General features: G+C 46.2%; 1 protein-coding gene across 1 annotated transcript; it reads right to left on the bottom strand.

The window, feature by feature from the left end:
* Positions 1-6,249: 6,249 nt before the first annotated feature.
* Positions 6,250-22,764, bottom strand: LOC135395928 (major facilitator superfamily domain-containing protein 6-A-like). Its single transcript, XM_064627015.1, has 6 exons — positions 22,437-22,764; positions 22,317-22,393; positions 10,652-10,787; positions 8,643-9,950; positions 8,382-8,531; positions 6,250-6,465 (listed from the first exon to the last, which is right to left on the bottom strand). The coding sequence occupies exons 1-6, from the start codon at positions 22,762-22,764 to the stop codon at positions 6,293-6,295; spliced, it is 2,172 nt and encodes a 723-aa protein (XP_064483085.1). The 3' UTR covers positions 6,250-6,292.
* Between the last annotated feature and the right edge of the window lie 1,845 nt (positions 22,765-24,609).

Below are 24,609 nucleotides of genomic sequence, written 5' to 3'. Positions count from 1 at the left end.
GCTACATGGAGTAGAAAGGGTCAGGTAATCGCGGTATAGCGTCGAACGCCGAACGATGTTCGCCCTCATATGGCCAGAGTTATTCGCGGGAACTTAAATTCGCGATTTTGGAGGTGTGCCCGAAAAACGCGAAAAATAATTCCGTGCGAAAAAAACCACTTCTACAGTATTGAGCAGGCGGAACAATCTCGTCATCGTAACGTTTTCAAGATAATCACAGTAGTGTTCCTCTGTATCAACTGGAAACTCACTTTCGGCTTTCCGTCTGAGCACCCTGCCGATCTTCATGTCGATGTCCTTGAGCACATCGAGCAGGTCGTATCGGAATGATCTAATGTGTTGTTTGAGTTCATTGACGTCATCCTCGGTAACCGGAGCCTGTTCGTGCTTGCTTTGTTCGCTTGTCACGTATCTCCACACGAGACTTCTCATCACATCCTGTCACAAAAGTTGGGAGTCACAATCACCATGACCGTTAGATGTCATATTTCACTGGTTCAATAAAAGTTCGGTTCGGGCCCAAACTTTAAGCGGTCGTACACTGGTAGTACGTTGTCCCCTTTCTCACAGAACCCTTGTCATTTTCCTCTTTGCTTTAGTCTACTATCACCATTCACTTTGCTATTTTGTCGTAACAAAATTTGGTGTGCTGGCGTGGTGTGCGCAAGAAAAATGGCGTCCGAGCACGTGTTTTAAGTACGAGGTAGAGTTCTTCGCAGCGCTGTCACGGTACATTGTTTTCTTCGAAGTCAGCAATACTATCCACAAGTGTTCTTTCTCCCTTGCTTGGTGTAGCATGGAAAGCAAGCAAAGTATTTGTTTGAAGAACGTCTTTGTACTGTACTCTGTCGTCGTTTTCACAGAGTTCCCCGCTAATTCCTTGATAGACATGCGATAAAGACACTGAGGGCGACTCTTGCGAAAGTTTTCGAAATGTAAGCTTCAGCGAACTTGCACACTTGATGTAGCATTAGACGAGACCCAGTGAAATTAGCAGCATACTCTTAACTTGAATAGTCCTACCTTCTACAATCTAGCTTTCTCTTTAAAAGATGTGATCTTGAGATGTGCGATATCCGTATTTCATCGGTTATCGTGTGTAAGTGTTACACATTAGTAAAAAAAATATACAGCTTAGCTGCGAAAACACGAATAATATGCTAACTCTTTCCCTAGACAGTATTTTTTTTGTAGATAATCTCGTCCAGTATGACGCACAGCCTTTTCGTGTAAGTTTCACACCATAAAGAAGGTGTTTTAGTAGAACATCATCGTGTAAATAGGATATTGTACAAAAAGCACCACTTGAGAGGTCATATTCTACAGAATACACGATTTCAGAGTGTTGTATTCCATAACTTGTTTCAAAGGGGTATTTTGCAAACAACATTACCAACACGTTTCAGATGAACACGTATGTGTGTATATTTATAAGAAAAAAGAAGAAAAAATCTTCCCACGATAAGAGGTGTTAAAAATGGTGTGTAAGGCAAGTGAGGCGAAATACGACCCTTCACAAGCTGCACATGCACACACCATAAAAATCAGTTTGGAGCTACATGTCCTGTATCAGCACAGCCTGTATGCTTTTGCGGTTGCTAAACAAATACACTTACAAACCCAGTACACAAACAAATACACTTTCATAATCATGATCAACGGGTGAGTCCTCAATTTTGAAGTATTCAGCAGAATTCGCGAAGTAAAATTGTGTATAATGATCCCTTCACTATATAGTATATCTCAACGGCGGTTCATATTAGTCAGGAAAAACTACTTTCAGATGCTACGATAGCGACTTTAGCCTTCGCTGTTTTTCATCTTCCCACGTAAAAGCATCTGGACACATCTTACTTCTCGTTTAGTGCGCGATTCGTGGTACTGTTATGTTCTTTTCAGGCTTGCTGCAATGTAACGAAGAAGCATTCACACTATGGGTAAACTGTCACTATACGTTCACTAACCTTCGACGACGTCCGTATCCCATCGATAAGCATATCGACGTACACGCAACAGAAAATCTCTATTGTGCCACGAGAACAACTTAGTTGGTGCGTATACTGAATTTTATTCGCAATTTATGTACATGAGTAAAATCTTGCTCATTCCTGTACAAAAGGTACCACCAACATGGGTGTCATATACATCACCTGTACACTTCCTTCACGTTATTGCAGTGAAACGAGGATTGCTGAGAATACGCCTGTATTATCGTTTGTATCCTTCCGCCTTCTTGCCATTACCTTATGTCACCTCATGACATCACAATCTGCGACATACTGATATGATAAATGAGAAGTGATATATGTATATCCAGTTCAAGAAATGTTGACTTATCTGCACATTTATTCGAGGGTAGTGAGTGTAAATCCGCATGACAGATTTTTTTTTTTTTTCACACGGTTTGTAAAGTATTTGCAGAGCTAATACGCTACCGGCGCTAAGTATGACTCATAAGGTAGAAATCCTGTGCCGTAAACATCGGGACAAGTTGAATCCTACAGGTACAACTCCGCCCACAAATCTAAAGATGTCCTTTATTGGTTTGGGCGGACGCACGACGCCTCTGAGTCACTGCGTAGTGAGTCTGTATATGATTCAAACTGCTGCTTGTACGCTGATCACGTCGCGAGATATTCGTCTGGAGAAGACGTACGGACGTGCGATGTACATTCTTTCAAAAGCAAGCACATAAAATATTCGGGATAACAAAACATGCAAATCGGATTTTTCGTCTTCACGGTGTTGCGACTCCGGGTGTGGTAGCAGGCCGAAGGAGACTCAGCGAGGGAAGATAGAGACGTAGCAGTTTATTCACATGATGTCAGAGTAGAAATGAGAGAGATGGGCTGTAGTGCGCAATGCTATATAAAGTCTTTGGCGCGCAAGGTCGACGTGGTTCTCACGCACCGCACAGTTCGGTTCCTTTCATCCTCAACTGGCGGCAAACAATTGATCTTTGACGGCGAAGGTACTGGTGGATCTCAAGTGGATCTCTGATTTCGCCGCAGCGTGTTTTCGCGTATGCAGCTGATCTGGTGTCGTCCGGTATGGTGCCAGTCGCCAAGTCATAACAACGGCGTCCTCCATGTTTTTGTATGCTCCTCTCTCACCATGCGAACTATATTCTCTGTAACTCTTGTGTTGTTTCGCAGTATATACTCGTCATTGCCAAGCATGGGTGTTTGGACTCCTTGTATGCTTATATACGTATGCACTGGTTGCATGCACAGGCAGTGATACTTAGCCTATGCTTAGCTTAATTGTTCGTGTCGTCTGTGTGAGTCTCTTCGTCCTGAAGGTAATGTCGTCTTCTACTTCAAGTAATCTACAACAGCTTTTACAGCAGCATGATGTTATGTTCATGCTTAGCCTGTCAAGCAGCATTACCATATGAGTGATAGTCATCAAATAGCGACTTGTTTCTTTCGTTTCTTGTCACTTTCTGACGCACTCTCATTGGCAAAATTTAATTTTGTAGCCGAATCAGAGTAAATACGCAGTAACGTCCGGCAAAGCATATTAACCAAACATGAACCTCATGCAGTGTAGGAAAGCCTTTGACTACGTACTTGGAAGACCTCTGACTAGTGCATGATGTACTGACGTAATTAACAGCGACGAGAAAATAAAAGCAGTAACTCCTTAGCCGCAGCATATGCTTGTAGTATGTGTATGAACGGGAAAACGACCTTGTCTATTTGCTCACTGACGACATCACTGATATTTAGTTTCACATAGACGTGACATACACCGTAGTGTACACTGTGCCATGATACGAGGGTGGTTCCATAAGTTTCCGGCCCGAGGTAGAAAATGCGCGCGAATTTGAAAATGCGATTAAGGACGCGTGGCGCCATCTGTTGAAGGGCCGGAGCACCACCCTCAACCCTCTCCATGCTTTTGTCGGTTGGGGAGCGGCATTTCAAACAGCCAGGGTGCACTCTTCAGTTAAAATGGAAAAAATCGAGTACCGCGCTGGGATGAAATTCTTGACAAAAGAGGGACTTTCGGCTAAAGAAATTAAAGCCCGACTGGACAACGTGTACAAGGAAGCCTCTCCGTCGTACACAATGGTAAAAGACTGGGCTAAGCAGCTTCGACTGGGACGAGAGGCCATTGAAGATTATCCACGCGATGGTCGTCCAGTGGAAGTGGTGACACATGAAAATTTGTCTCTTGTCGAGAAGGATGTGCTGAGTGACAGGCGTCTGAAGGTGAAGGAAATCTCAGAAAGACTGGGGCTTTCCAAAACAACCGTTTTTCGCATCATCGGCGAGGGCCTTCACATGAAAAAGGTCAGTGCGAGATGGGTACCACGACATCTCTCATCAGTTCAATAGCAACAGCGCGTCGTCTGTGCCAAAGAGTTTTTGGAGGAGAACAAAAAAGAAATATTGAAGTCAATTGTCACAGGGGATGATACTATGGTGCTCTACTATGATCCCCTTTCGAGAAAGGAGTCGATGGAATGACGCAAACCAGGAGAAGCACCCTCAAGAAAAGCCAAGGTCACACAATCCACAAAGAAGGCCATGGCAACAATATTTTTGGATTGTCATGGGATCATCCTCATCAACTTGAAAGAGAGGAACTCCACGGTGACTGCGACTTATTATGCTTCACTCCTGCACCGACTGTGAGTCGATTGGACTCCAAATCTGCAATTCAAGCACTTGAAATTTCCGGCACACGAGGCCCATCCGCACCCCTATGATGTGTTAATGGCTTACCACACTATCTACGCAGCAGGCCACAGGCTAGTTCTCCAGTGGGTTCCAGCCCATTGTGGTCTCGTGGGGAACGAGCAGGCCGACAGCGCCGCAGACGTAGCACTCTCGTATAGGAAACGGACCAATAACGTTCTGCTGAGAGGAGACCGCCGATCAATTCTGCGACGCCTAGTGACACCCCTGGCTTCCCGCCACTGGACAACCGACATTCTTCCCCCTCTATGTTGAGCAGAGTTGATCCAACGCTCGCTTTCCGCATGCCACGAAACACCTCTCGTCAAGATGCTGCATTAATCCACCGAATGCGCCTCGATGTGGCCTTTACAGCTCAGTGGCGTTACCGCTTGAGATAGGTTGATTCTCCGACCTGATGCCACTGTGGTGCTCTCGAGGATCTGGAGTATATTCTTCTTCATTGCCCCCACTACCAACCTTCCCGAACCGCACTCTCCGAGTCTCTTCGTCAGCTGGACTCTCGCCTCTTCTCCCTATCGAAATTGCTTGGTCCCTGGCCTAATCCAGCCCAGCAACGCTCCGCGCTCAAAGCTCTTTTGACATTTCTGGACACCATCGGACTTCGATCGTTATTGTGACGGGGCTCGTTATTTTATTCCCCACATTCCCACCAGCAATGGGGTAGAGTATCACCTGTGGCGATGAACCTCCCCACTCTCCAAAGTCAAAAATAAAGTTGCTGTTGACTGCGAGACGCCATCAAGGAAAAGAGGCGCGGCAGGTCGAGCCGAGGTGTCCGGTTGCTCCAGGACAGTGCCCCTGTCCACACGGCTTCTGTTGCCAAGGCTGCACTGAAGGAGTGCGACTTCGAAAAAATCCACCACCCACCCTACAGTCCAGACTTGGCACCGAGTGACTACTTCCTGTTCTCAAACTTGAAGAGGGATCTCAGAGGACGGAGATTTCAAAACGATAGTGAGGTGCAAGAGGCAGTTTTCCAGCATTTTGACGACAAAACTTCGGACTATTTTTTCAAGGGTATAAGAATGCTGGTTGAAAGGTGTCAAAAGTGCATAGAAGTTAAGGGTGACTATGTCGAAAAATGATACACTTGTTTCGTCTCTATGACTATTAAAAGTTGGTCGGGCCGGAAACTTATGGAACCACCCTCGTACTTTAGAAGGCAATATTTGTAGATTGGGGAATGCACGGGGCCACGCAAAATTAACACCGTTTCTGTGAAAGTCAGTGAAAGCTCCTGTGCAATGCCCTTCTGTGCCCTCCTGGTGGTTGTGAATGTAGGTATACAAGTGACCAGTGCCGGATTTAGGGGGGGGGGGGGGGCACTTGCCCCGGGGCCCCCACCATAAGAGGTCTTGTCCAAGGGAATGTGTTTTGCATGCCTGAAGCGCATCCCTGAAACGGAAACTTGGTAAAAATTTCTCCTCCGTCAACGCGTATCGACCCCGAATAACACATTGGATAGACATGGAATACACGAGGGAGCCCCCACAGCACAGTGCCACGGGGACCCCACCACTGTAAATCTGGTACTGCAAGTGGCGTTCACTCGTGAACGATGATGGAATCTACCAACCGCATAATTAAGCTATGGCGTAGTTTGTAGTTCCGTTATGCTTGACAGCTGCACTGTTCGTGTCAAAATGACTTCCATATGCTGCGCTCGACTTCTCTGTTGAAGACAGGCGCTCGCTGTCCGACTGCAATGCTATAGCTGCGTCGGATCCATCCACCATAACAGTGCGGGCTTTCACGGCTGCAGAGAAGAATTGACAGTGAATGAATACGTGTGGCAGTAGACAATGCGTAACGTACTTTATCTAAGAAAGCTGGGTTTGCAGTCCGAACGACATAAATCATTGCATGTCAGATAATCATAAAAAAAGAGGAAGCCTTAAATGATATGGCAGCCCAGGGTGTCGGAGGGAACCGAGAACCAGAATCGGCAACCGAAAAACCGCTATTTTAGTGCGAACCGAAACGGAATCGAAACGGTATACGTTTTCTTCGTTCAGGAGGGAAACCGAAAAATTTATTTAACGGTTTTCAGTCTAAGGAAAAACTTCGCCGGTTTGGACTACGAATAGGCGAATGAAACTGACGTCGTGTGTTCTGGAGTCATGTCATGGATACTTTACGAGGGTTGCGGTTACGGTGGAATGTATGTCGGCATACCATAACCCTTGGCTTCCTTTGTAACGTTTTATCGTTCGCGTACATAGACTCGGAGGTACATGCGGGGCCGGCGATAGGGGGGAGGGCCGAGTAAGGCGACCGCCTTAGGCCCCGCGCTTGCATAGGCCCCGCGATGTGCCTTTGCCCTCAGGCCCCGCACTCCCCTAGCACCGGCCCTAGGTACATGTGACCGATTATGACTCTCTACCAATCTGCCGTAGTGTTCGTTTTAATTTCATCCGCCCAAACTCTCCTCAACAAAACAACGACCCAATGGGGCTGCGTAACGGCTTCTCTGTCGGCGCAGCGCGTCCCTTGTATTAGAGCAACGAAGTTGAATACATTTAGGTATCCGCGAGCGCAAGCGCGTGCGATGTGGCGCCTCTTTTGTGGACACGGCACGAAGAAGAAAACGGAGCCGTCGAGCGCGTTTGTAAGCGCATTCTTTTCACTTGCACTGGACTGCACTACCTCGGATTCCACGCAAGACAGGATTTCGGGAGCTGCACTTTCCAGCTGAAAGGAACTTTATTAGTAATGCCTTTCTTTTCAACAGGAAAGTGCAGCACGCAAATAACCCAGTTCAGATCTGGTGCAGGCGGTGCAAGCGAAAAGAATGCACCTTGTGAGTGAAGGTGTTCCTCGATTTGCGTCGTACTCGTGTGGTGGTGCTTGTTGGGTAGGCAGCAGCAACAGACATTCGGATGGGACACGATCGCACCAATCCAGCAACAACGTGTCGTTTTTTGTCGTGATGTCATACGTACTTTACGTATGACATCACGACAAACAAGTCCGTCTGTGTCATTGCGCTTCAAGAAAGAGAAAGCCTATTTGAACGGACAGTGACCTACAGGAACCAGGAGCTACCGATTTCACAGCTGCCTATTAATATTAAATGCCATGTATGCGGAATAAACGGGTTTACATTTAGCAACATTGATTTTTTTTTCTGGGAATGAATATGCCCACCAGAAGCGGGACCGGTTAAAACCGGAATGAACCGTTATTTTTTTTGCTCCGGAGCAGAACCGGTACCGGACCGTTTATGATAGAACCGGAACGAAAACCGGAACGAAAAACGTTTCGGTTCGACACCTTGAGGTGGTCCTCCGAGACACTTCCTTCACACCACTAAACGCCACTACATGCCATGAGAGACACCATCATTGGAACAGGAGTCCACAGCTAACGATCTCGTCTGCAAATAGACAATGTGAAACAAGCCCACACCCACTTCAACTTTGGGGTAGCTTGGGGAAGCTTTTCAGTTAACAAGTGTGCAAGGGGCAAGCCTTGTAGAGGGCCAGTAACCATGAAGTGCTTCTCCCGGTTACCAGTAACTATTTCCTTGATGAACCAATGCTGCACCTAATGGTCACAATCTGCCTTTCGCGTTTTTTTTTTCCTTTTTACTTGTCGGTAAGCCACCGCCTTCGAACAGGGGGCGTCCTTTTGTGTCGCAACTGTTATGTGCACCAAACCTGTGAAGCTCACCTTCTTTCGTTGCAGTTCTGCTCAAGAAGAAGTCGACGCACACGTGAACCAATAAGCATACTACAGAGTATATGAAGAAGATGTACATTGTCTGGCGTCCTCCGACTAAGTTGAATAGCTGTCCACTAACCAGGGTTCCGGTGCCAATACCTGCAAGGACATGAAAACCTCATCGTACAATAACTGTGACGCGTCCCCTGCAACGAAGGGAAGAAAGGAATCCAAAGTCCTGTCATGGGCTTTGCAGTCACGAATCCTTACCTAGACCTCCGAAGGTGCCACTCAGTATCCCCTGCATTGTAGCCTCAGTTCCAGGTGGAGCACTCACACTGGCATACGTTGTTAAGGCTGCGTAGAGTAGTCCGAAGCAAAGTCCGTGCGTTATTTCAACGGGGAGCATGGCCCATGGGTTCGTTCCGAAGCTGTAGACTCCGAGCCGTAGCACAACACCAGCTATGGACAGGCTGACCGCTTTGCCGTAGCCAATCTTACGAATAATCCATCCGGAGAAGAACAAGACCGGAACCTCACCGCCGCAACACTGAACTGCCAAATTTATTCCCAGAAGCGTCGATGATGCGCCCAGGTCTTGAAGGTACCACAAGGCATAGCTCCAGATGAGACCCATGAGACAGCCCATGTTGAATACCGAGAAGATGAAGAATATTGCCCGTGGCTTTGCCAGTACTCTGCTGACGTCTTTGAGGAGTTGATCGGTCCGGCTTGTGGCAGGAATGTCCAAGAAGAAGACAAGTACCACGATGTCCAGGACAGTGAAGGCGCCAAAGACATAGAAACCAGGTGAGTAGTCCACGTGCGAACTACCGTTTGTCACTAAATCGTTGAGAAGACCGACTACAGGCGCCATCGCGCCCCACCCTATTGTCCCCCACAGTCTTTGCTTTCCATAGTCCTCCTTATTGGCCTTGAGTATTGAGTACGTTGCTGTGTCTGTTAAAGATACTGCTACTCCGGAGCACATGCCAGAGACGATGCTGAATAGGGCGAAGAGCCAAAACTGCGAGTGAAAGATCGGGTTCGGCTTTGTAGCCGGCGTGCACGTCACGGAACACGCGGGGTTCGGTATCACACACACATTTTCAAAGGACGCATTTGATAGAAAGCGTACTAACGCACACTTGTTTTTTTCGCAAAGGACACTCGAGTGTACTTCAGTGTTCCACGAACCGGAGTCGCTCAAATCAGCTGAGCAGCTTAGTGTGCATTGGTGGTACTCTCGAACGTCGCACGAAGCTGGTGACGCCTCATTTAGACAGATGCTGAAAGTCCTGTTGTGCATATCGCAGCCTGAAATGCTCACATTCGCAGTGACGTCGTTTCCGCCTATCGGTGGCACGGTGATTTTAAGGATGTGGAAGATGCATTCTAAGATGATGACCACAATGATGACCAGTTTAAGCTTCTGCAGTTTGTCTGTGATGGATCCGATTACAAACTTTATGACTATTGATAAAAAGAGGAGAGTCGTGTTGATGATGCCGATGTGACCAGCTGATATGCCGAGTTGCTTGGCAATGAGTGACGTGAAAGGCATGACACAGACTTCGGCTGAAAGAAAAATCAGGGTGGAGGAAACAGATATCATGAAGACACAATTTTAAGGGGATGTGTATGCATGGACGGCATCGTTCTTTAAGGGATCTATCTATATTAACTTGAGGATCAACCCATTAAATTATCGCTTTAAAGATTAATCTCCGAAAGGAAGGAGTTCGTGTTGATAACCAGAGACGTGACGCTGGGGCATGTGTTGGTCAGTTAGTAGATTAGTAGCGCCAGGTGATGGAACACGAACGTAAGTTGGGTACAGCTTCTGATGGCCAAGTGGATGTCACAGGCACAGGGGAAGTCGCAAGGAGGTGCCCTCGGTACAAGTGAGCATCTAAACTCTAAAACCTAACTAAACATCTAACTAAAAAAAAATAGACTGAGCATGACTTTGGCGGCAGCACTCATACCAAAAAACGTAGGAAAGACGTCTGTATTCATACCAGATATTAAATATCGCAAACTGATGCGCGCATGGCTTCAGAATGCTATGATGACTGGGAAATACAAATACCGAAAAAAAAATCCCATGCATATTTGAAAATTCAAGTGATTAGATGTTGAATGGCAGTTATCCACTGCATCTTGTTCTCCGTTTATTGTTGTCTTTCAATAGCGTCTCCACCGATACCTCCAGTTTCCCTAGGCCCTAGACTCGTTTCTAGGTGCAGCCTTCCGTACGTGTATTTAACATTGCTTACCTCCAAGCAAAAGGAACAAGTGTGCCTTGAGTGGAACGAGTTCCATGTTAGGTTTTGCATACTTGCACATTCGTACCAGGGTTTCCTTTAGAGTCATCCTGAAGCCTTTCGCTGCACTGCGTTCCTCAAATAAGATCTGTAGTGAGAAATAATGATAATTAGCTAGTCTTTATTGTTACGCTCACATTCTGCATCATCCTTCTTCCATGGATAGTAAATGGGTCATTCCAGGCCAAATAATCCAAAGGTCGTGCTCGACCCCCTCAGTTTTGCTTCCAAAAATTATCATGGACTCCTTATTTCAAAAAAAGATATTTTCCCGAGTTTTACTGGACAGTGTTGAACCGTTGTCGATTTAGGCGGGGTCAAAGTTCGTCAGAATCGCGAAAACCGTGCTACGAAAAAAGTTACCTTCTGAGCAGGGTTTTGCGTCTAGGCGGACTTTAGTGACACGGAATGAAAGAGCGTGACCCTAACATTCTGCCAATATCGAGTTCTTGCCTCGTGTTTCATTTTCGGCCAGCGAAACAGGGCTGCTTTCTGGCGCTATTTCTTACAACTTTGCGCCTAGCCAAGGGCTCTTTTCGCAAAAGCTGGAAGGGACGAATGAATTCAGCGTGCCCTGGACCTTACATACTTCAGAACCACATGTTTTTACCCCATTTAATCCCAAATGCCGTACTTTTGGTAAAGTTGGCCGTTTCCAACGCCACTTTTGACAATGAAGCGGTCGGCCGAGAACAATCCAAATAGATGGAGATGACAGATCAATATCTATATTAAAGCACATAAGAAATTGAGAAGGTACTTTTTGATAAGGGCGAGAAAATATTTTTTATATCCCACCCACTCTACACATAGTTACGCTGAACGGCGCACGGGTTCGGAGGTTTCGCGAGGCTTGGTTCGGATAACGTTTCTCCGTGTGGTACAGTTTTCCTATCCGTTATGGAGGACCAGAACAGACATTATATTCAGCTAAGTCACATCTATGCTACTACCGCGTAATAGCCCGAGTCGTTCATGTGATGCTTGCTAATCTATCCCCACTGAACAGCTGGCTGCTGATGATCACCCAAGCAGGCTGGAATGATAAAAACAGTTTATTTGCAATTCAGACAGTCTACATATTTCATTTTCGCGATTATAGTTTGAAGTAAGAGCAAGAAGATACCCACATAAATGAATGCACAACGGTTTCATTATTATTCCATATGTTCTTTTCAAACGTTAAAAGGCATACCGCAACAGTACCGCTGTATACACGGATGGATCGTCGACCAGGGACACTTCATCTTCAGCCTTTGCCATTCCATCACAGTCTGTTACACGTGGGTGTCGTCTATCTCACCGTACCTCATCGACATCCGCTGAACTTTATGCTATCTTGTTATTTTTGACATATTTGGAAGACTGTGAACCCCGGCACTGGGTAATTTACACAGACTCCAAAGCAGCTCTTCTGTGCATTAAAAACATGGGCATCCGCGGTTCCCTTGCCTCAGTGGTGATAGACATCCTGTGCGCCCTGAAGTCCCTACAAGATCGCTCCCACTACGTTGCCTTTCAGTGGGTTCCAGGGCATTGCGGAATAACTGGGAACCATGAGGCCGACGCTGCCGCTGCCGCTGCACACCAACAACGACCTTCTATGCCCATTATACTCTCGAGAGGAGACAGAAGATCCCTCCTCAGGCATTTGTCCGATTCCTGGTCTACCCTACAGTGGCAACACGACATTCCAACTATGTCCTCTTTGGGGAATGTAGACCCAACGCTGTCATACCGACTGCCTGCAAAGCTTCCTCGTCCTCTGAAGTCACTCATCCACAGGCTACGTCTGAATGTGGCCTTCACTCCGTCCTATCGATACCAGCTAGGCTGTGAGGCTAGCCCTATGTGCAACGAGTGTGGCGTACTTGCCAACGTTGAGCACATACTCCTCCGCTGCCGGACCTATGTCAACGAGAGGCGTACACTGCAGTCGCAGCTTGCCACCCTTGGCTGCCGCCCCTTCAACTTGTCGACCATCCTCGGCCCTTGGGACACTGCGGCCGACTCCAGGGCGGCCTTACGTCACGTGGTTGACTTCTTTGAGGCGACAGGCCTAAAGGACTCACTATGATCCCAGCAGCGCCCTCGGACACTCCCACCACCACGATCACGTCCAGCATCGTCATCGCCACTTCGATCATTCCCGTCATCTCTCATCGTCATCACTGATCATTGTCACCACTCATATTAGACCCCTAGCTATGGGGTAGCGTTCCACTCCTAGAGTGGAAAACCTCCCCACTTCATCATCACAATATATATGTTGTTGTTGTTGTTAAAAGGCAAAGGCGACCATTGGTAGGGTATCTCATTAGAAGTGACCGCTACAATTTCTTGCTGAAGTGGTTGTGTTGAACAATGGCCGAAGTAGGAACGTCAGCAATTGCGCGCGTGCAAGATGAAGGACTGCGGTATAAAAATGAGTGTCACGCATGGAAACTCCAGTCTGAGTAGCGTTCAAGACCTATCTTTTCGCCGTACAGAGGAAATTGTATCACGCACTGAGTACTGTATCACGCAAAAGTGTCCAGTTTCTTGTTGTATAAACAGGAAACGCTCATACGCATTATCAAGCGGCATCCTAAACGAAGGATATTGGGGATATGTCACGAAACGCTCGGTGGAGAGCATGTTTGACGTTTAAAATAAAATATAAAAAAAAAGAGGGAGGGAGGCAGGAAAAAAGGAGCTGCTGCTTAGGATAAGTAACTCTGTCGAAACCCTCCGTAAATTTATCCTGCTTACCTACTACAACGTGGCGAACTTTTCACTTGCAGCTCTCCATTGTTATAGAGGCTCAGCAGCTGTGTGTATTACGATGACATTCCACGTTCACATACAATGTACTGCATCAAAGTATGTGCCCACAAAGAAGGATGCTCACGCTCAGGGTGCAAAATTTTGATAATTGCTTTGCCCTGCGAAGTAGCAAGATCTTACCTTCTCTAGGAGCGTATATTTTATCGTATAACTTACTTTATCTTATTCTATTATTTTTCATTGAGAACGAAGAACGGTTTATCCTCTCTGAGGCCTTCCAGGGAACTCTAATGGAACCTTTTTGTGCCTTCTTGCATATTTCTCTTGCCATTTTAAGGTTTATCGGCGTAATTTGCCGCCGCGCTTATATTGAGGTCGCGTTTTTATTTGCGGCAGTGAAACCAACGCTATACAGCTGATAACTTCTTGTTGCTGCTACGCACACTAACAATATTGAAAATAAAAATAAATAAACGAATGCAAACGTAGCAAATAGTTAAGAGGAGAAAAAGTTGAAACAGGAATTTACAACGCGTGCCCCTCGCAGTGCTGTTTCTATTTGACAGAATGGCGAAAATGCAGGTTAGGTGGTGGATAAATTACACGATAGGCAAGCCTGAGCGATGGGCAATACACGTAAACAAACACAAACACGAAGGCTCAAACCAGTAAGACGTTCTGGTTTGAGCCTTCGTGTTTGTGTTTGTTTACGTGTATTGCCCACCGCTCAGGCTTGCCTATCGTGGACTGTTTCTATGTGTTCTCGTTCGCGGAGAACCACATGAACTTAAATATTATTACTTTATTGTACAATAAATTTTAAAAATTCAAAATTTAGAAACTTCATAGAATATTGGAACATTTAAATCCATCGAAGTATCTATTTAACTACTGCAAGTGACTGGGATCAGAGACAGCAAGGCACTGGACGGCAAAGGTCGCAGCAAAAGTCACAAACCAACACGCTTACCTGCGTATATCAGCCACAAAGTTCAGCGCACCTGCTTCCCTGCACAGTGCAAGCGCAACGTGGACGATGACTTTTAAACGCCTGGAATGGCGACGAGGTCGTCGATGTATGGAGGGTGCGCTGGGGTCTCGTCCATGGAGGAAGGAAACACAGGAGCGGCCCTTCCAACTTTTTGCCGTGGGTGGCTTGCGAGTTGAGAAGTAGCGCTGCGCATGCTGGGTCTTCGAACTTGCGGTTCAAAACTGCGCCCCAATTGGAGCAAAGCAAAACTTTATACGATCTGGCTTAAACGGCAACCAAGATGAGTTCGTCTGGGAATTCCTGCACCCGAAAGAAGTAACGTACTGTCACAAATACTTCGCACGTACTTTTCTTATGACAAAGATAAGATTTCGTGACACATCGTGCATGCTTCGATTTCGTTCGGCGTGCGCTTCAAAATCGTAATCTTTTGCTGTGGGAAATGTTCTGTTACAATGCGGCCAATTTGAAGCTTCAAATAACTATATTTTATTCACATTACGAGTTGATAACCTTATCACAGCCACGCACAATTCAACGTGATAAGTACACAGCACGGCATTTGGTGGCAAGTGCCTACACCCCTTAGTTCAATTTTAGTTTACGTTGACAACATTTTTCCAAAGGCGCAGGATGCAAGGGTATGCGATACATTTTATGTCCCTTTTCCGCAGAATTAGTGCATTTAAGCATGGAATATCCGCTTATTTTTAGGTTGAAAATCACACTTACTCTATACGACTCCAGCAGAACTTAGGACCGGAAGAGTAAATCCAGGTGTCATTGCAACTTCCCTTACGTCATTTTGTCAGGAAGTTGCAAGCCACTGGGACGGGCGTGCCAGCCTTCGCATTGCATTCTGGGATGCTTCTGTCTACCATGTGACCACTCACGTGGCCCCAAGAGCATGCGCAGGCCAGCTCCCAAAGCAGACGACGGGAGTCGTGATTGTCTTGCAGTTCAGATATCTGCATTGTGATGAACGCCGCGCGTCCAGTTTTATTTGTGTGTGTTCGGGGGTTTACTCTTGGTTTACCCTTCTACGACACGACCGGTCACTGTCTGTAGGACAAGCACGCAGGACTAGAAACATCACTCGTGGCAGCGACGTTTATGTGACGACGTGGCCACATTTTGTGTTTTTGTTGCTGAAGAGCATACCAGTATACGAAATCGAATGAATCTGCAGCTGTAGCACAGCGCCAGCTTGCAAACGGACGATTCAAGATGACTCTCTCACAGGCAGGGGACAAAACAACCGATCGAGTGCGTACTTACGAATGAAACGTTGTTCCCGTAACACTGCTGCTTTCTCTTGAACGACACCTGCAACCGCGGGAAGAACACGTTAACAAAACGTTGTTTCCGCGATGGTGCTCACATTTTAAGAGTAAATGACTTTGTAACAGCATAAAAGCGCGGAAAGCAGCGCGAGCAACACCAGCGTTACTAAACCGAAACTTTAGAGAGGATCACGTGGTGCACAGGAAGTAATGGCGGTTTTGACAGGAGCGACCGCCAGAGGGGTCCCACGGAAATGTGTTCGGAACGGCAGCTCCTGTGTTTCCTTCCTCAATGGGCTCGTCGCAGAGACGTCATCTCATTGCTGGCTTTCGATCGATGGAACAGGCACTGCGCGTTGATTGGAGCGGCAGCCCTGCACCCCCCCCCCCCCCGCCCACATTCTGGTGACGTCACTGGTTTGGGCCTGTTGCGTCGGCGTTTTTGGTGTGTCACCGCACTGCCGCTGGAGTTTATGGGAGACGGCTCGTTTCATTTTCGGGGTATGTTTAAATTTGTAGCAGAGCGCGTCTCGACGGTAAGCTGGTGTGTTTGGGTCAATGGCTGACGCAGTTGGAGACGGATATAGAACGTTGGTAGCAAGAACCGAGGGGGAATTGTATGAAGGCAAGGAATAGATAAGGAGGGAAGTGTGTTTCAGTTGGAGGTGTGCGGTTGGTGGTTATCAGGCGGAGGTGTGTGTTTGGTCGCCCGCTTCATTGTCTTGATAAGGCGTGCCTTTGAAGATAGGAATGCATTTTTTTCTGGTGTAATCTTCCCATGAGATGAAACAATGCTCATGAAATACAGTTCTTTGCAATACCGATGACGCTGTCTTCGGTGACGAAGGCTCACTGCTAAACATATGCAATATTTCCCGATTTTGCTGCTGCGATAAGTAGTCATTGCGGCCTTTTTCTCGTATAGGGATCCCACGGAACACTTCGCAGCCTACTGCTCGTTTCAAACGTGGCAACACCAATTATGCTTATGGTGCTTATTAAGGGTCCATTGTGTGATCATTGAGATAATCCGAGCAGCATCCGAGAAGCATTCCCTCTTTTTATTTTTGTCAAGTGCATGACTATGGATTATGTATGGCGTATGCAGCATTCTCGACTTCCTTTTTCTTCCAATGACTTCCAATTACTGAAATTCATATTCGGTTGGGAATTTGAATCGCACATATTAGTATTCGCTTCGATATTCGAAAAATTCGAATATTGACATGAACAAGCTACGCTTAATTTTTGGTGCCGTTGGCTATGCCCTCATCCCTACGCTGCACCGACAAATTTAATTGGTTGCATATGAATGAAACATATGTGGCGTACACGTAGTTTCGTATTTTGCAGAGATAAAGCTTCACGTATTGCTCCCTACAGCTGCATGACAGAGACGAAAGAGAAAGAGCAGCTGTTTGGGTCAGTGCTCGCGGTGGATTCAGTGTCTGTGCTCACTGTTTTGTCTGCGTTATCTACAGGAGACCGAATAGTCCGCTCACAGATTATGCTTTAACTTTCCCAAGCAAACCGAGTGATTTTTTGACAAACATAGAAACGTTTTTCCATGATTAACTCTTCACACTGGTCTCATTGGCGGGAAAATTCGGACTAAAAGATCACAGAGTCAGAAAAAAAGCTTTCTTCTCTCTCTCTTTTTGGTGTAGAATGCATCGTCACAGGAGCGTGAGCTCGGCACAGGGGCGACACAAACCCGCCATTGTTGTAACCACCCTCAAGCCGGTTCTTTTGGCAACACTGCCATCTTGTCCTGGTCGCACGTGAAAACGTCATTTTGAGGTCATGTCACTTTGTTTACATGTCGTTTGGCCGCTTACTGACATATTTCTGTCGCCATAACGGCGAGAGATGCGCGTACTTTGCCAGCGTAAACTATGAGGTGCTTCTTCCGCAACATTGTAGCCCATTTCTCCTTAGTTTAAGTACATCGCATCGGCTCAATGAGTCTTACCGCGCGGTCTTCATCACACCTTTGGAAGTCGTCAACAATACGAGGCGTTATGGGCAAAACTGCGCGTTTCCTTTCCCTCTCCTTGCTCTGACCTCTCTCACCGTGCAGAACGGAAAAAAAGAAAAAGAGAGACAAAGAGCGGAGCTTTAACGCTTCATTTTATTTATGTTATATATATATATATATATATATACTCATGGAACGATGCGACAGCACCAGAGGACACGTGTTTCGCCGTGTTTGCGGCTCGTCAGCTCTGGGTAGCTGCGCATCGTTCGGAATTGGCAAATTGGCAAAGGCGACCAGGGGTCGCTCTGCGAGCGATCACCTGGGAGGGTGACTGAGCACTCCTCAATGCCACAGTGCAAGCCCATGAATTATAATGAGGGCAAAAAAGCCATTAAAGAAACATGTAAATGTACAAGTAAAAAAATAAGTAAAAAGGAAAGTAAAAAAATGTAAAACGGGTAAAAGTATATATATATACCGGGTGTTTCAGTTAAATCCCCGGGCTAAATAATTCGCGAACGGGTGCAGCAATCCACGAACTTTCTTTTTTACAAGTATCTGTCCGATACCACCTACAAGCTGCACACCGTGTGAATGAGTGGGAGGCGCTCATTATTAAAATAAAAATGCAAATGAGTTTCGTCAAAAAGCGTATCTTCTAAAGCAGGGCGCTGTCGGCATTAAAATGGGTACTACCCCTTTTGGGACCTTCAGTGGACACCTTTTAGAGAAAAATGTGCCACCGGAGCGGGTCATTTGTTGCAGTAATTAATTGGTTTCGGTTTACGTATTTTTGTCGCGGCTGTTCGCGGCGAAGCGCAAATGGGCGTATTTCATTGGTGTAATTCATTGGTGTAATTCATTAATGTAAGGACGTAATTTATTGATGGATAAGGGAGTGAAAGAGCATCCTTTTGCGCTGCGCCGCGACCAGCCGCGACAAAAATACGTAAACCGAAACCAATTAATTACTGCAACAAATGACCCGCTTCGATGGCAGATTTTTCTCTAAAAGGTGTCCATTGAAGGTCTCAAAAGGGGTAGTACCCATTTTAATGCCGACAGCGCCCTGCTTCAGAAGTTACGCTTTTTTACGAAACTCATTTGCATTTTTATTTTAATGATGAGCGCCTCCCACTCATTCACACGGTGTGCAGCTTGTAGGTGGTATCGGACAGATACTTGTAAAAAAGAAAGTTCGTGGATTGGTGCACCCGTTCGCGAATTATTTAGCCCGGGGATTTAACTGAAACACCCGGTATATATATATATATATATATATATATATATATATATATGGTGAATGGGGTTCGGACGACCGGGAATAGAAGAATATACTTGGTGAATGGGGTTCCGACGACCGCGAATAGCGAATAGCACTTTTTTCCAATTCCTTTTCAGCCGGATGGGTGGCGCAACCTGGACAAAGCCACTGCCCCAAGGACGATGACATCACACTTGAACCTGACAAGTCAACATTCTCGAACGTGACCCATTGACAACCGCCAGGTGGCGGGGTTTTCCCTTTCCCGATGACGTCACTATGCGAGCCTTTATAAGCTCTGTGTATCACTGACATATTTTTGTCCTGACGAAGGCGGAGCTTCCGCCGTTACGTAGACAACCCTTTTAGCATTCCAAGTATCTTAAATGTAAATAAATTATCCCTTTTTTTCTTACTTCCCGTACCTTCGTAGTCTGTGTTTCAATTTTCATTTCAGCTATATATATATATATCACTTTAACGCTTCATCGCTTTGCACCTTCGGCTTACATGTCAAATACCTGTCCATACCCGTACGAAAACTCCGGATGAGCCAGACACGAGCCCGGATGCAGATCAGGTGTCATCTGAATGCATTCATGGCAAATCCGACTATATCCGGGTTTAACAGAACCTTCGAACTGTCCGCATACCACGCAAGTCAGACCGTTTCGGGTCAGATCATAGGAAATCAGACTGTGTCCGGCCTTATCCGACACCTGCCGGACATACGAAATGCCGGGATTCAAGCTAAGTCAAGCCGTGTCCGGATCAGATCATGGGAAATCCGACTTAGTCGGGTTTTAGCCAAGGCGTGCCGGACCTCGCTCAGGGTGAGTCAGTACAATCAGTCTCGAGTACGGAAGGCACCATGCGGAACATATTTCCAAGGTGGAAACGTTAAAATACATTAAAAGGTAAAAACCTTAGTGTAGTCGACTGACCAATTTTGAGTTTGAAAGTGCCATTTAGCACGAACTGTAAACATTCAACCTACCTATATATGTAAGCACTTCTAGTCATGTTAATAAAATACTTGTTTTCATAATATTTGCATGTATAATTGTATGTGTCTTCTATACAGCACACACAGACACTAAAACAGACTGCTAGCAGTTACAGCTATGCAGTTAGGGTGCACCAAGACTGTGACATCTTGGAACGAATACTATCCGTACATGGTGATCCTGTAACTACATTTCTGTCGTGAGGAAATTCAAGACAGCAGCAACATGATTTCGACAGTGATTTTTTTTTAAATATGTGGCCAGATGACATCATCAGACCTGGGAATGCTATTCATGTCAGATGCAAAACAGGTCTGGCATGATATTACCAGATCTCGAGACATTATTCTGGTCAGATCCAAATAGATCTGGAAATGTTATCCAGGTCAGATCCAAACAGATCTGGCCAGATAAGATTATCATATCTGGAAGTGTTATGCAGGCCCATCCCAAGCACCACAATGTACTGAAAGTCGAGTGCAATAGGGGTGGCCGGTATGTGTTTTATCAATGTTCTTTAGTTTCACAAGTCTGTTCAAGGCCTTCCACCTACCCGTCCACCCCTATTGCACTCGACTTTCAGTACATTGTGCTGCTTGGGATGCCAAACAGATCTGGGGGCTTAATCACTTCCATCGTTCGCGAGCCAGCGAGAGGCGGAGCTCTCGTTAACGCGAACACGTGACACGTTTCACGTGACTCGTGACGTGCACAATAACCGCAAAGAAGAAGCTTCACGAGGAGCACAGATTGTGACCATGCAAAGCATCGATAAAGTTGCTCGTTCCGTTAGCCTGAACGACTCGTTCAGCTGTCTCGTGCCGTTAAGTTGGACGTGTGAAACGATTAAGCCCCCTGGCCTGATTGGGATGACGGATCTGGAAATTACCCAATTCCTGATCAGCAGCAGATCTGGAAATTTTCATCAGGCCAGATAAGAACCAGATCTGATATTTTCGTAAGGATACGGACGAGCAACAGTCATATGATACCAAGGAGGCGTGAAGTGTGTTTAGATGAGCACCATTTGAAGATGGTGTACAACGGCGAGCGTAACTCCAGTGCAAGCCTTGTTATCACCACTTATCAGAAGTCTCTGGTATGTGTAAGAAGTGGGGGAGGAGACTGCCATAGATACCGAGTCACACGAGTATGACGATGACACGAGCAATGACAATAAAGAGCACATGCAATGTGTGTATACAGCATTATACACTCTGGAGAAACAGATAAGAGAAATATAGAATAATCCAGATTCTTGCACCAGTGTAAAATCATTGTCATTGATGTTGCTCTCATATATTGCACCGAGTACTCTTCCTTTCATAAGCTGTAAATCTTATAAAACGTCTAGGAGTGTGACTAAGCTCTTGAGGGAGGCAAACATTAATCTGTGTGTGTGTGTGGGGGGGGGGAGTAAAGTTCATTTACTGAAGTTCACTGGTGTGTGGCAGTGTAGTTGCTTTCGTACGTTTTTGTTTTTCCTTTTTTTTCTCAAGAGGCTCACTTTCCTATCAAGAGGACCGCCTTTGGCGTTCATGCCCTGTGCCTGACGCCGACCGGTGCCGTTGAGACAGTAATGACCTCTGTTTAACGGATATATTGCGTACAACGCGTTGTAAAGCCTAAATAAACTTTCAGAACCCATGCTCTTAAAGCAGAAGTGGGTGGTGGTGGTGGTGACGAAATCCGGCTTGCCGTTGTTGGCCTCACTTATATGGGGCTGCGTTACGACTCTAGCCAGGATGAGATGAAATTATGTGATAACAGATGAAGGAATGATGACGGCCGAAAGTTAAGCAGAGGTGGGGGGTGTCGAGGTAGCTTGCCGTTGTTGGCCCTACTCACGTGGGCATCGTCACGATTATAGCCAAACAAAAGGAAAGGGGGAGAGGGGAGTTGAGGATTTCAAAGTGATGCATAGGCAGGATGACCGATATTGTGGTCTCTACTGAGTGGTCTCTCCGCGAGGCCCGTTTCTTGAAGAAAGCGCACGAGGCCGGGAGTTTTTTAAAGTCGTTCCGCATAAGAACCTTCGGGGAAGAGGACGTCCGTCAGTATGCCAGGCCTGGCGTGGGGAAGATGAGTTTCCCGCATAGTATGGTATACACGGCATTCTGTCAGGATATGGGTGATAGTCTCCGGATGATTACAGTGACCGCAACTGGAGTCCCCCGTGGAGCCGATCTTGATCAGTTGCGAGTTCGTGAACGCAGATCCCGTGCGTAATCGATGGAGCATTGTCTGCATAACACGGGGAAGATCTTTCGTGGGAAGAGAGGGTCGGTGATTCTGCATGATGTCATGTATGCCAGGATGACGCACCTCAACTAGCTGTTTGACGACCATGTGCCTGTCAGTGTCGGCCGAAACTAGTAAGGATGAAGACTCTTTCGTTGCCTCTGATGCCGACATGAGACGGGATCCATTGGAGTGTAACCTCACCTCCGGTTAGCCTAAGCTGGGCACACGACCTCCTGATACATCGGGCTAGGATGCTGCTACTCATGGGGTTCACCACGTCGTAGAGGGCACTTCTGGAGTCCGTAAGCAAAACGGCCTTAGTTATTCCGGTGACTTGAACCGCAGCAGCTGCGTGTAACAAGGCCAGGAGCTCGGCCGTCGTAGATGAGATTGGGTAACGAACTGATTTCTCTTGCCAGGCCATGTTCATTGACGGGATGTAGTACGCGCTGGTGGCGCTCTCGGAACGGTGGTCAATGGAGCCATCCGTGAACAGAGTGAAGTTAAGCAGGACTTCACCGCATAGCATGTTCCTAGCCAACGATCATCCCGAATGACATCGTTCTCTCCTCTGATAGGTTGAAAGTGCGTGGCGTACGCCTTTTTTGTGACATGTAGCGCGTAAGTGGCACAAAAAAGGCGTACGCCTGCTATTTTCAACAAATCAGGGCATGTCATTCGGGATGATGGTCGGAGGTCTCTTTCAAGAGTGCAGGCTAGGACATGGAAATTCTGATGACTATAGGCCAATAAACCAATAAACATAAGAGGAGCGTATATCCGAGGGAAAAGACTATAAAAACACTTCCCGTATGGTCTTTTTGATGCACGACGGTAAGCTCGGCAAAGCAAAGTGAGTCTCAAAGACGAAGGCGGGATGGTCGGAGCAAACACGAGCAGAAACAAATAAAAACAGTGTAAGTGTCATAGTTGTTTTTTTTTATTTTATTGAGCGTGCGCGTAACATGTGACATAATGGCGGTGTATAGTAATTGCGAAATCGAAGAATGCATCCTGCATTCGAGTTGCTCGGTCTCTGAGACAAGCAGATATCCCACAAATATGTCCTACTAACGTATAATATTAGATTATGTTTATTTGTGGGGTCCATGTTACTTTGCTACTATATTAGCTTTGGATCGCTGAAGACTTCGTCGGCGTAGTACACAGGAGTGCAATCGTTGTGCCACCTGACCACTGGAAATGTTTCAATTGTTCATATCCTAGGCACCTTGAGGCTTGTGTTCTGTTCGTCTGTTTGTGCGTTTCAGCCTCGAAACAGTTACTTGCCATCAGTGCCACCTACTCTTCTAATCTATGATCTATGATGATCACAGCGAGGGATGATACTTTAGAATATTCCCTCAACCTTGGTGCTTAGTTACGTTTTTAACCTTTAATGTAAAATTGACTCCACGTGTACGTGACGTCTTCCACGACGGAAAAAGACATAAACGTCCAAGCATTAATATTAGCGCAGCACTTCGTGAAGAAAGAACACAAATTCTACGTCTTCTTTATGGGCACACGGCATTTGACAGGCAGTTCTGCCCACACTAAAGTCTTCTTCTTATAGGAGGACGTCTTTGAAGAAATTTACTCTGGCGGAACGATGCTATCGCAAGGCTTCCATGTAAGCCACGTTTAAAAAGAACATTTTATTATCACGAGAGATTCGCTTCCGATATGCGAATGACTCTCTTTGTATCTGCCTTTTGTATACAGAGATACTCCCGCAGAAACATGGAAAAGAAGGACAGCATATTCGGACTTCTTAGGCAGTTTGGGTCGAAGAGGACTGGGTCGAGAATGACGCATATAGGATACAACATGGCTGTTGGATTGTCTCGGGAGAAAACGTAAGTTGTATTTCAATCGTTTTGCAATGGTTAAACTGCCGTCATTTTAAAATCTTACGGTGATGGTGGCGAGAAATGCTGGCACAATAAGGTGGTATTAGAGGTCCCAGCCCTCCGGCCATTCCAGATGCACACGAAGTATGTCTGATAGCTGTCTTCCGTTTTTCGGGGATTTTTTTTTTTTTTTTTCAGTCTTGTTCTTCTCGGTGCCTTCGAGGACGTCATCCGACTGAATAAAGGATAATGAATTTTCGGTACATTAAATAGTGCAATTAAAGCGCGGCTAGAGCAAGACCAGATTGCATTGGCACGCAGGATTCCTTGCTCCCTGTTGGATGTAGTACATCTACAGCTTCTTTTTCTCGTTTTTACGTGATAGATTGTATTTTCTCATGAAAGCGGCGTTTTCGATTGCGGACGTTAACACAAGTGTAGCAGGTAGATACATTGTATTATGCGGTGGTGTAGTCACATATGGTGTCAGGGCAAAAGAACCTGCATTTCTTTGTGTGTGT

The sequence above is a fragment of the Ornithodoros turicata genome, chromosome 5, assembly GCF_037126465.1.
Source record: "Ornithodoros turicata isolate Travis chromosome 5, ASM3712646v1, whole genome shotgun sequence".
NCBI lineage: Eukaryota > Metazoa > Arthropoda > Arachnida > Ixodida > Argasidae > Ornithodoros > Ornithodoros turicata.
This window is presented reverse-complemented; position numbering and strand designations above follow the sequence as displayed.

Excerpts from the sequence above, each read along its gene's own strand:
- LOC135395928 (XM_064627015.1), bottom strand. The coding sequence starts at position 22,764 with ATGCTATGCGGTGAAGTCCTGCTTAACTTCACTCTGTTCACGGATGGC. Across the intron at positions 10,788-22,316 it reads TCGTCAAACAGCTAGTTGAG|ATCTTATTTGAGGAACGCAG; the intron begins GTGCGTCATCCT and ends TTCTCACTACAG. Across the intron at positions 9,951-10,651 it reads CTTGTTCCTTTTGCTTGGAG|CCGAAGTCTGTGTCATGCCT; the intron begins GTAAGCAATGTT and ends TTTTTCTTTCAG.